General features: G+C 41.4%; 1 protein-coding gene across 2 annotated transcripts in view; it reads right to left on the minus strand.

The window, feature by feature from the left end:
- Positions 1-13,246, minus strand: part of MYO1A (myosin IA) — a 128,849-nt gene that overhangs the window by 63,328 nt on the left and 52,275 nt on the right. For both annotated transcript variants that reach the window (XM_075337052.1, XM_075337051.1), the window contains exons 8-12: positions 10,431-10,529; positions 10,206-10,309; positions 8,717-8,864; positions 6,205-6,323; positions 3,498-3,584 (exon numbers count right to left, since the gene is read on the minus strand). In XM_075337052.1, coding sequence (XP_075193167.1) covers positions 3,498-3,584; positions 6,205-6,323; positions 8,717-8,864; positions 10,206-10,309; positions 10,431-10,529 — 557 coding nt within the window. The remainder of the gene's footprint in view (positions 1-3,497; positions 3,585-6,204; positions 6,324-8,716; positions 8,865-10,205; positions 10,310-10,430; positions 10,530-13,246) is intronic.

Below are 13,246 nucleotides of genomic sequence, written 5' to 3' on the forward strand. Positions count from 1 at the left end.
GGCTTGGGTAATAGTGACGTCCTAATTTTGGAGCATGGGGATCGAATTTTGGATGCAGAAATCAAAAACGGATCAAGTGGGGGCAGGCGGGTTCGTTTAGGGAAGGTTATGGCATCAGGTATGTGCCATTGGCAGTGCGTTTTGAGCTTTGCATAGGTCCACCCGAATCAGGATGGCCCATTGTTATGTCTCGAGGACGGGTCTTTTTGTCCAGATATTAGTTCATTAGTGTTTTTTGGGCATGTTTGAGATCATTGGGACTGGTTTTGGCGATGTTTGCGTTGCATTCTTTTCGTATTGGGGCGGTGATGGAAACCTCTAGGTGTGGTCTCCCTGCTGAGACAGTTAAACAGATTGGTCGATGGAAGTCTCAGCGTTGTAAGTCGTGGGTTCGCAATGTTTTTCAGGGCCAATTGATCGGAAGACTGGTTCTGATGGAGGGGGGGTGGGGGGGGTGTCATTCTTTGTGTTTGTATTGGAGCTACTTGGTATTTTTGTTAGTGCTTTGTTTTCCAGACGCACATCCGGCGTCACCTTCGACATCGTAGTGTGTAAATGCTAGATGATACGATTAACGAACGCAAAAGCGTCGTTATCGTATCATCGGTGCATTCACCGACATTTCCATAATGCCGGTGCCGCGACAGGTACGATGCAGTTCCTCGTTCCTGCGGCAGCACGCATCGCTGTGTATGAAGCCGCAGGAGCGAGGAACATCTCCTACCTGCAGCCGGCGGCTATACGGAAGGAAGAAGATGGGCGGGATGTTTACATCCTGCTCATCTCCGCCCCTCCACCGCTATTGGCCGCCTGCTGCGTGACGTCGCTATGACGCCAAACGACCCGCCCCCTTAGGAAGGAGGCGGGTCGCCGGCCAGAGCGACGGTCGCAGGGCAGGTGAGTGCATGTGAAGCTGGCGTAGCGATAATTTTCGCTATGCCAGCTATCACAAGATATTGTACCTGCGACGAGGGCGGGGACTATCGCGTGCGACATCGCAGCATCGGCTTGCGATGTCACAACGTGCAAAGCCCGCCTAAGTCCACGGATGAAATCCGAGTGCAGTACGATGATTTCCACCCACCCATAGACTTGAATTTGGTGAGTGGCATCAAATTTGCACGGCAAATCACAACGTCTTTTACTCTTGCTGAATCAACATTAGAAAAAAACGCTGATCAGCACTGTCCCACAGTATAACATTAGATTGAGGGCTATCCAATAAAAAAAAATCGGATAGTGCTCGTTCGATATATACAGTAGTGTGAGCGAGCCCTTATACTGAATCTTTTCCCTCAAGCCATTTATCAGTTTGCTCAGCATCTCCTTCTCTATGCCTCTATGCAACAGCTATTTCAGTTTCATATATCTAATAACTGATGGACTGAGTAATATTTCTGGATTGAAATGAGGTTTATTGTACTAACAGAAAATGTGCAATCCGCATTTAAACAAAATTTGACCGATGCAAATGTATGGGCACCCTTATCAATTTCTTGATTTGAACACTCCTAACTACTTTTTATTGACTTACTGAAGCACTAAATTGGTTTTGTAACCTCATTGAGCTTTGAACTTCATAGGCAGGTGTATCCAATCATGAGAAAAGGTATTTAAGGTGGCCACTTGCAAGTTGTTCTCCTATTTAAATCTTCTATGAAGAGTGGCATCATGGGCTCCTCAAAACAACTCTCAAATGATCTGAAAACAAAGATTATTCAACATAGTTGTTCAGGGGAAGGATACAAAAAGTTGTCTCATAGATTTAAACTGTCAGTTTCCACTGTGAGGAACATAGTAAGGAAATGGATGAACACAGGTAAAGTTCTTGTTAAGTCCAGAAGTGGCAGGCCAAGAAAAATATCAGAAAGGCAGAGAAGAAGAATGGTGAGAACAGTCAAGGACAATCCACAGACCACCTCCAAAGACCTGCAGCTTCATCTTGCTGCAGATAGTGTCAATGTGCATCAGTCAACAATACAGCGCACTTTGCACAAGGAGAAGCTGTATGGGAGAGTGATGCGAAAGAAGCAGTTTCTGCAAGCACGCCACAAACAGAGTCGCCTGAGGTATGCAAAAGCACATTTGGACAAGCCAGTTACATTTTGGAAGAAGGTCCTGTGGAGTGATGAAACAAAGATTGAGTTCATAGAGTTGAGGTCATACAAAAAGGTGTTATGCATGGAGGCAAAAAAACACGGCATTCCAAGAAAAGCACTTGCTACCCACAGTAGCATCACGCTTTGGGGCTGTGTGGCCAATGCTGGCACCGAGAATATTGTTAAAGTTGAGGGTCGCATGGATTCAACTCAGTATCAGCAGATTCTTGACAATAATGTGCAAGAATCAGTGACGAAGTTGAAGTTACGCAGGGGATGGATATTTCAGCAAGACAATGATCCAAAACACCGCTCCAAATCTACTCAGGCATTCATGCAGAGGAACAATTACAATGTTCTGGAATGGCCATCCCAGTCCCTAGATTTGAGTATCATTGAAAATCTGTGGGATGATTTGAAGCGTGCTGTCCATGCTCGGCGACCATCAAACTTAACTGAACTGGAATTGTTTTGTAAACAGGAATGATCAAATATACCTTCATCCAGGCTCCAGGAACTCATTAAAAGCTACAGGAAGCGACTAGAGGCTGTTATTTTTGCAAAAGGAGGATCTACAAAATATTAATGTCACTTTTATGTTGAGGTGCCCATACTTTTGCACCGGTCAAATTTTGTTTAAATGCGGATTGCACATTTTCTGTTAGTACAATAAACCTCATTTCAATCCAGAAATATTACTCAGTCCATCAGTTATTAGATATATGAAACTGAAATAGCTGTTGCAAAAACCCAAATTGTTATAAAGAAAAAAGGTTAACATTAATAGGGGTGCCCAAACTTTTTCATATGACTGTATCTTAAAGGGGTTGTCCACTACTTTTGCATTGATGGCCTATCCTTAGGATGGGTCATCAATGCCTGATCGGCCGTGGTCTGACACTCCACACACCCGCCATTCAGCTGTTCTCAGTCCCGGCGGTGGATGCAGGCAGCCGGAAATGCTCAATTCCGGTGCTGCTCTGTCTTGTGATAGTGGCCGCGGCCAGGTACGACACATCCGTTTCCCATTCTAAACAATTGGAGGTGGATGTGCAGAACCCGGCCACAGACACTTTCAGAAGACAGAGCAGTTCCGCAACTGAGCTTTTCTGGTCACCTGCTGCCGCCGCCAAGACCGAAAACAGCTCATCGGCGAGAGTGCAGGGTGTCAGACCCCGGCCAATCAGACATTAATATAAAAGTAGTGGACAACCTCTTTAATATGTCGTCCAGAAACAATGATAGATTTAATGCACATGAGAAAATGGACCTTGATATAAATAAACTATTGAATGAAATCTGAAACATTAGTTCAAAATGTAGAAATGAGATACTACAAATTGGATGATGGATGTAATTGCTGGTGTCACTTTTTAGCAGAGAAGCCATGAGACTAACCTTTATACTTTCGTTAATCCTCTGCACCAGCCAGCTGAACAGTCGGTCGTACATATTCTTTGCCAAGGCATCTTTTGCATAAGTTCCCTAAAACAATGTCGGCAATTGTAAGAAAAATACCATAAAACAAAACAGAATAACATAATAGATGTAAAAAAAAAAAAAAATAATAAGATGTAAAAAAAAAAAAAAAAGATTGGTTATACACAATAAAAGTTGTACATGGTATGAAAAAGTAGTTCATTGTCTGTCTATTAAAGTATGATCTCTACAAAAATTAGATACAAGAGAAAGAGCAGAGAGCAGTATGTTTGGCACGTGCAAATCACAAAAGCTCATTAGTGACAGTCATCAATGCCATAAACAGACAAGGAACATTTACGGCGGCACGGTGGCTCAGTGGTTAGCACTGCAGTCTTGCAGCGCTGGGGTCCTCGGTTCAAATCCCACCAAGGACACTATCTGCAAGGAGTTTATATGTTCTCCCCGTGTTTGTGTGGGTTTCCTCCGGGTTCTCTGGTTTCCTCCCACACTCCAAAGACATACAGATAGGGACTCTAGATTGTGAGCCTCAATGGAGACAGTGTTGCCAATGTATGTAAAGCGCTGTAGAATTAATAGCGCTATATAAATGAATAAAATTATTATTATTATTTACAGTGCCTTGAAAAAGTATTGAAACTCCCATTTATATTTTCACAATTTTTCACGTTACACCCACAAACTTAAAGGTATTTTATTGAAATTTTATGTGATATACCAACGCTAAAGGGTACTTTACACGCTGCGACAGTTGCAGTTCTGTCATACTATTTCCATTTTTGGATGATGGCTTCAACAGTGCTCTATGAGCTATTCAGAGCTTGGGCTATTTTTTATAACCTAACCCCGTTTTACACTTCTCCACAACTTTATCCCTGACCGGTCTGGTGTGTTCCATGGTTTTCATGATGTTGATTGATCACTTATGCTCTCAAACAAGCCTTTGAGGCCTTTACAGAACAGCTGTAGTTAACTGAGAATAAATTCCACACAGATCAACTCGATTTACCAATTAGGTAACTTCTGGAGGTAATTGGTCACTCAGGATTTTATTTAGGGGTATGAGACTACAGAGGGCTGAATACAAATGCACGTCATAATTTTCAGATTTATATTTTAAAAATATATATAAAATCACGTACCATTTCCTTTACACTTCACAAATACTTGTTACATAGTGTTGATATATTACATACAATCCCAATAAAATATATTTAACTTTATGGGTCTAATGTGAAAAAATGGGAAAAGTTCAAGATTATGAATACTTTTGCAAGGCACTGTATATTTGACCTTACCATATCTATTAATTAATCAATTCATCAATCTATTTATCACGCTTTGCTTATATAGTACAATTAATTCCACAGCACTTTACTGACGTTATGTTCACTGTGCCCCTTGAGGCTCACAATCTAAATTCCCTATCAGTACTTGTTTGGAGTATGGGAGGAGATCGGAGAACCTGGAGGAAACCCACCCACCCAAACATGGGCAGAAAATACAAACTATAAGCTACTGGTTTTGTCCCACCAAGGACTGCAGACAGGGCCGGCGTCAGCACGCGGCATACTTGGGCAAATGCCGGGGCCCTGGAGAGCCGGGGAGGCCCACTCAGCCTCGTCAGTTCTGGTGCCCCTTGGATGGGGCCCACTCGCCTTAGTTCTGCTGCCCCCGGGCCGAATTCCGGGGACCGCAGTCCTCGGCAGAAATCTGTGGCGCCGTCCCTTTAAGTCGTGCAGACTTCCTGGTTTGAACTTCATCTGTGGGCGGAGCTACCGCCTGGTGTCCTGCTCAGTCCCACAGATGAAGGAGGCGCAGTGCCAGCCAGCGACCCCCAGCACAGCGTTTCTTTCCGGCGGTGTGTGGCCCCCTCTCCACCATGACCTGAGCGGTATGTGCCCTCCCCGCCCCTTGATTTATGGGCCCTGGTGAGCTGTATGGGCTTCTTCCCCCTAGGTGTATGCCCTGCCCCCCCGGTGCCGTAAGTGCTGGCCCCTGGAGCTGCGTGTGTGGGCCCCCCAGAGCTGCGTGTGTGGGCCCCCCAGAGCCGTGTGTGAGTCTGTATGTATGCAGCAGAGCTATGTGTGTATGTATGTAGCAGAGCTGTGTATGTATGTAGCAGAGCTATGTGTGTATGTATGCAGTAGAGCTGTGTATGTATGTAGCAGAGCTATGTGTGTATGTATGTAGCAGAGCTATGTGTGTATGTATGTAGCAGAGCTATGTGTGTATGTATGTATGTATCCAGCAGAGTTGTGTTGTGTGTGTCTGTATGCATGCAGTAGAGCTGTGTGTGTCTGTATGCATGTATGATGTGTATCTATGTATGTCAGTGTATATGACTGTATAGATGTGTCAGTTCTATATGTATTTTTGTGAGTTTGTCTTTAAATATGTATATGTATGTGTACGTATGTGTGTGTCTGTGTGTGGATGGGGCCCACTGGGACTCTTCCGCCCGGGGCCCACAAAAACCTGGAGCCGGCCCTGACTGCAGAAGATGTCCTTGGTGGGATATGACACCAATGCTGTAAAGCTCCAGTGCTTACAACTGAGCCACTATGCTGCCTCTATATGTCTGTCTATCAGTCTATCTATCACTATATCTGGCCACATATATTTTTTAAAACTTTTTTCTTACATTCTATTTTTTATTTTTTACCTGCGCCACATTCAATGTTGTCACTACTTTCTCTTGTTTAGCTTCCACTGTGCGGACACTAAATGCATTTTCCAATGTAGCCGCATCAAGTCCAATCAGTGAGCAAATCTCCTTGATTTCTGGAATGTGAAATAAGAGCGTAATACAAACGCATATATAGGATCAAATGGAGAGGTAAGTGACCGTTCTAAGATTTGTAAAAAATACATAAAGGGTATTAGATAAAAGTACTAGCTTATCACGATAAACAAAACATTTAACATTCTCCATGTTTTGAATTGATAATTCATTGAGACAAGTGTAGGAAATACTACACCAGCAACAATTCTGTCAGGGATGGGGATTGTCTGCTGCCGAATCTGATGTTTTCCATTAGAGACGTTCCTCAGGCCTCTACAGGGTTTTCTGTGTTTGAACTCCTATACACACGTGGTCAAAATTGTTGGTACCCCTCGTTTAATGAAAGAAAAACCCACAATGGTCGCAGAACACATGAATCTGAGAAAAGTAATAATAAATTAAAAGTCTATGAAAATGAACAAGTGAAAGTCAGACATTGCTTTTCTGCTTCCTCAGAATTTTTAAAAATTAAAACTCATCAAATGAGCCTGGACAGAAATGATGGTACCCTTAAATTAATATTTGGTTGCACAACCTTTTGAGGCAATCACTGCAATCAAATGATTTCTGTTACTGTCAATGAGACTTCTGCACCTATCAACAGGTATTTTGGGCCACTCCTCAAAAACAAACTTCTCCAGTTGTCTCGTGTTTGAAGGTTTCCTTTTCCAGACGGCATGTTTCAGCTCTTTCCAAAGATGCTCAATAGGATTTATGTCAGTGCTCAAAGAAGGCCAGTTCACAATAGTCCAATGTTTTCCTCTTAGCCATTTGGCTGTTTTTAGCTGTGTGTTTTGGGTTATTATCCTTTTGCAAGACCCATGACCTGCAACTGAGACCACGTTTTCTGAAACTGGCAGCACATTTCTCTCTAGAATCCCTTGATAGTCTTGAGATTTCATTGTACCCTGCACAGATTCAAGAGACCCTGTGCCAAATGCAGGAAAGCAACCACAGAACAGTGTTCTTTTCTTGATATGCTTCATTTTTCCATCTTGGAACATAGAGCTGATATGCCTGGCCAAAATGTTCCATTTTTGTCTCATCTGTCCATAGGATATTCTCCCAGAAGCTTGATGGCTTGTCAACATATAGTATGGCAAATTCCAGTCTGGCTTTGTAATATTTTTTTTTCAACAATGGTGTCCTCCTTGGTCGTCTCCCATGAGGTCCACTTTGGCTCAAACAACGATGGATGGTGCGATCTGACACTGATGTTCCTTGAGCTTGAAGTTCACCTTTAATTTCTTTAGAAGCTTCTCTGGTCTCTCTTATTACCATTTGTATCATCCGTCTCTTTGATTTGGATCTTACATTTCTGAATAATATGTGCAACTGCAGTCACAGGAACATCAAGCTGCTAGGAGATAGTCTTATAACCTTTACCTTTAACATGCTTGTCTATAATTTTCTTTCTAATCTCCTGAGACAACTCTTTCCTTTGCTTCCTCTGGTCCATGTTGAGTGTGGTACACACTATGTCACCAAACAGCACAGTGAGTATCTGTAGCCCTATATTCAGTCCACTGACTGATTACAAGTTTGTAGACACCTGTGATGCTAATTAGCTGACGTACAGTACCTTGATTTAACAAGTATCGTTTGTCACATTATTTTCAGGTTTACCATCATTTCTATCCAGGGCTGTTTCATGAGTTTTATTTTTTTTAAAATTCTGTGGAAGCAATGTCTGATTTTCATTTGTTTATTTTCATAGATTTTTTAAATTATTATTACTTTTGTCAGATTCAATTTGTTTCTGTGACCATTGTGGGGTTTTCTTTCATTAAACGAGGGTTACCAACAATTTTGACCATGTGCGTATTTACAGACTTCTATATTTATTGGAAGTGACAGGTTTACTTTAAGTGATGTTTAGTGATGAGCGACCACTACCATAGTTGGGTACTCGGTATTCGTAACAAGCAGTTGGATGCTCGGAATGGCACGACTCAAGTACCCGAGTATAATGGAAATCAAAGGGGAACTTGAGCATTTTTCTGTGAGCTCTTCCAGGAAAAAGTTGGAGTTCCTCATTGACTTCCATTATACTTGCGTACTCAAGTTGCACCCATCCGAGCACCCAACTGCTCATTACAAGTACCGAGCACCTGAGCATGGTAGTGCTCTGACTCATCACTAAACATCACTTAAAGTAAACCTGTCACTTGCCATACATATAGAAGTTTGTTTTACCTGGCTTCCATGCTGCTGTTATCCTGAATTAGACATTGTTTTTTTCCCTGTTCCACTCTATTCTTGAGCTATGGCTCAAGAGATTCAGGAGAACAGCAACATTTAAAATGACATTTTTATGGCCGTGATAGGTCTTCTTTGACAATATTTATTCTGTACGGCTATACTATAATACACATTTTTTTGTTGCTCTTACCCTTTGCATCTGGGATGTAGCATGAGGCCATTCCATTGGCCTGAAACTGGCCCTTTATTTCAATATTTCCCAGTTTCAGAACAACTGCAACAATTTGCAGAATTGAAATCACCTCAGAATCTGCAAATCCAATAATTTTCATGGCATCCTGTAAAGAACATGACATGATCAGTGTCACTATTTTGTGATGACTATACGGTTCTGACATATCTTACACATTATACACAAATGGTGGACTGGGCATTAAAGTTGTGTCATATCTACTCAAGACCTGAAATGACCATTTTGCATCATGACGTGACCGACTTTGCAGTACTGACAAATAAACACATAGTGTATAAGGGCAGGTGCACATTCTATTTTCCCTTTGGGCATTTATCAAAACCTGAAGTGGATAAAAAAACGTTCAAAATACTGAGCATATGAACAGAAAAATTGATTTTAAAATAGAAATAAATAGGAATAGTTTGTCAAGTGTCATTGACGCGATTTTTTTCAAAAAAAACTCACCAAATACTTCTCAAAAACTTAAACCTCCTCAAAACTTGGAGTTTCTGCTCATTCTCACTTGGTGTAAAACGCTTGAAAAAGTTGAGAAAAAATTTCAGAAAAGCGCAAATATTTTGCAACTGTTAGTATTTTAACGGACGTTTGAAGCAGCTTCACCAAAATGGGCGGAAGTTGAGGTAGAGCCAGATGGGATGAGATGTGGCTATCAAAATTCAGCAATAGTGTCAGCATTTCTTATGTCAGAAATGCTACTTTCACTACTTTTCTGGCAAGATGCATGGTACGGAAAAAACCTACTAAATCCAATTAGCAGTGCGTGCCTCTTATTGAATTTGGTGCCTTGTTCACCAGCGAGCCTTTCATTAAGAATGGCGTGTGCACAGGGCTGCCGCTAGGAATTTCAGGGCCCCATACTGGCAAAATTTGGAGGCCCCCTTGAGCCTCCGCCCAGGCTCCACCTAGTATGTATGTATATATATACATATATATATATATATATATATATATGTATATATATATATATATATATATATATAAAAATATATATATATTTATATATATTTATATATATATAAATATATATTATATATATATATTATTTTTTATATATATTTATATATATATATATATATATATATATATATATATATATATATATAAAAATATACACAGTCATAGCCTGATGGCGGCCCTGCTCGGTGTGCATTGCCAGTATTAATGAATTGGCCCCTCTATGTGCATATACCCTAGAGGTGTATGTAAATATGATTTCATGTTTTCCAAAAATATTTTCAATTAACAGTATAATCTTCAGCATGGCAAATTAAGTAGATCAATGAAGAAAGAAATAACTGAAAAAGTGGGTAAGGAATGAGAAATAAAGAAAACATAAAACAGCACCGACTCCTCAGTCTTCATCCTTTAATAATGATCCATCGTTAGTTGAATCTAACAAGCTTAGAAATGGTAACGCACGTACCTTAACAGTTCTGAAGTTCTCAGCATCACTCATGCCAGATAAACTACTTGGGTCCTTGTTCAAGTAGACATACTTGCTACAATCTGGAGCCAATTTCAGTTGTCCTAAGCAAAGAAAAATAGAAAATACAAGATGTTAAGTAAAAGATTAAATCACACTACAAAATATTTGTCCAAATTGTTGCTAAAAAGAAAAATATATCCACTGAAAGGTTCGCAACCTCACCTAGTAGGTCAGCACCTCCCCCACACAGCAATTGGTAGAATATATGGAAGTTTCGTTCTCCTTTCACATGTTTTACCACTCGTGACTTCTCCAGGAGGTCTACACAAGGCAGGAAAGAAATATGATCAATGTTTTTACAATCCTTCCAATCTCCATAAAAACAGTGGCTTTCGATCACATCCTTGTTCTTTTTCTTCACCACAATGAAGATGGCGCTTCAGGTGTTTTGTTCGCTGCTTTGTTTAAATAGATTTAAAACCTTACTGATAACTAGGCAAAAAAAAGTAATTAACAAGGTTTTCCAAACATGATAAAGAAAAGCATGGAGTAAGCTATAAAAAATAATAAAGCATTCACTTTGTACTGAACCCCAATGCTCTTAAACAAATGCTGCCTGGGTCTCTCAACTGGTCTCTGTGGTTCCCCCTCTTACTTGTACGGAGAAGGGATCTGTGCAGCTATTTATTGGGTGCAGCATCACCACTTTAGCCTCCTTAGCTGAGCACTCCTCCTATTAGTATAAGGGAAGGTTCACACAAGCATATAAAAAATCTGTCATGGGTGTGTTGTGGGTGACAGACAGTCATTTGGTTTATGGCAATAGAAGGTCACAGCGTTTGGCTGCGAAAAATGATCCCTGACTTTCTATTTTTCTAGCAGTTAGTATTTATTGTACTAGTAGCTTTCCTGCTGGGTTTTCATCTCTTCCTCTTTTGGACCCAGTGGAGCCCTCCTTCAATTCAGCTGCTGATCATCAGTATTCCCCTTGTGCTTAAATACTCCCATCTTCCCTGGACTTGCGCTGGTGATATTGTTCAGTTCATTCTAACTCTGGTTGCAAGCAAGAGGCTTGTATTCATCTGTGGTATGATTGCTGAAACTTTTCTGAACTTCTACCTAAGTCATAAGTAATTCATGCATTTTCCCTGTGTGTTTTCCTTGGGTCTTCTCTAGCATTTAGTGGGGTTGACGAAGAGCTCATCCAACCAATTCCCTATTTAGGGCCCAGCACTCAGGATACCTAAGGTCATGTATCCGGCTTGGCGCATAGGTGTGGAACCTATCTAGGGTGGTGAGGGACCCCAGGGACCAGCGGTAGATGTGGTTAGGGATCACCATCCACTTCCCTAGACACAGGTTTTGCTTCCCTTTCACCATTCGCTTGGTACTTCCCCGTATACCTAGCGTGAAAAAATCTTTCAGAGTTTCCTTAAAAAAACTGGGACAATTTTTTTATTCATTTGTGATCCGTACGGAATCTGTTTTTTTCCCATTTACAGTTTCCTATGTTACAGAACTGCAATGTATCTGTAAAAAATGGATGCTATATTATGGCACCGTGTGGCATCCAATTTTTTTTGCACTCTCACAGACTTGAATGGGTGAGTCTCTTCCGATTTACAGAAGAAGAGAACCCCTATAGTTCCCACCCAACTCTTTAAACTATATGTTCTCTGAAGCAATGGAGCTCTGATTCATACTGACTGTGGGTAGCATAAATTGTGTAATGCTGCCACTGGAACACAGACAAGGGCACGGGGGCACAGGAACAGACAGATCAGGATATCACTCACAGGACCAGCAATCACAGGCAAAGCAGAGCTAAGCTTATAGCCGGCGCTGGTTCACTGGAAGTGACAGCTTTTAAGGCATCCAGGGGCCGGAAGTGAGGCCCGAGAGAAGGCTCCGCCCCCTAGCCATGTGGATAGGGAGGCGAATCATGACAAATTGACTGTTAAATTTCTTTTAAATGCCACATATTCAATGATTGCATACTTTTTGGCTCACACAGTGTGCTGCTGTATTCTTTAGTTTGTATATAATACATTCAAAGCAGCTTGCACCTGTTCACACTTGCCTCATTGTGTTAGGAAGTGCTGGTCAGTTTTCTTTGTACCATTTTGGCCAGTGATTGGCTGTAGCAGTCACATGTTTGTAGAACAGAATCAGGATGCACAGAAAATGGTCTCCCTCTTTTGAAGAGATGGGTGCCCTTGTGGCCAGTTATTCATCACGTTTGACAATGTGGGTTGAGTACTGCAGAGTCCAGTGGGGACCCCAACAGCATTAGAAAAGGAGCAGTGGGCATCAGGCAACTGGATATTTTGGTTTTGTGGTATACTTTTTAAAGCAATAAATCAAGGGTGGAAAATCCCTTAATTGATGATTGAGTAGAAAAATAAATTCAAGTACTAGTTTAAAATAGGAAAGGATCGTAACCATCCTCGCAGGGAAGCATCCTCTCGGCTGGTTTCATCTGTTGCCTTAAGAATGATGCATTACATATATGTAAGAAAATTAACTGTCATCCCATTGAGCCGAAGTGGGAGACTTCCTGCTATAAACCATCTAAGAAAAATATCCCAGTTGGGAACAGGAAAGCCTCACTTGTACACGTGAAGCCATAACATAGCAGACACCGCCAGTCTCAAGCACACACTCAAAGGTGTCTGTAATACTTGACAGTGGGTTTATTTTATGTTTTATGTTTCAGAATAAAACGTAAAGGGGTTTTCCAATTATAACTTTTTTTAGTTTTATGGTCTCACTCTGGGTTTAAATTATACAAAAGCTCATCCTCCGCAGACCACTGCTTCAGTCTTTGTTTACTGGCTGCAGCGGTGACATCACAACTATCAATGCACATCCCACTGATAATAGCCAATGAGCTGAGGGGCTGTGCCAACAGAAACAGCATGAGCTGCTGAGCTCAGTGATTGGCTGCAGAGGTGCTGTGCACTGTAGTTGTGACAGCACCACTGCAGCCAACAAACAAAGCCCGAAGCAGCAGCAAAGAGGTAATGCTGGAAAGCAGA

The sequence above is a fragment of the Anomaloglossus baeobatrachus genome, chromosome 2, assembly GCF_048569485.1.
Source record: "Anomaloglossus baeobatrachus isolate aAnoBae1 chromosome 2, aAnoBae1.hap1, whole genome shotgun sequence".
Taxonomy (NCBI): Eukaryota; Metazoa; Chordata; class Amphibia; order Anura; family Aromobatidae; genus Anomaloglossus; species Anomaloglossus baeobatrachus.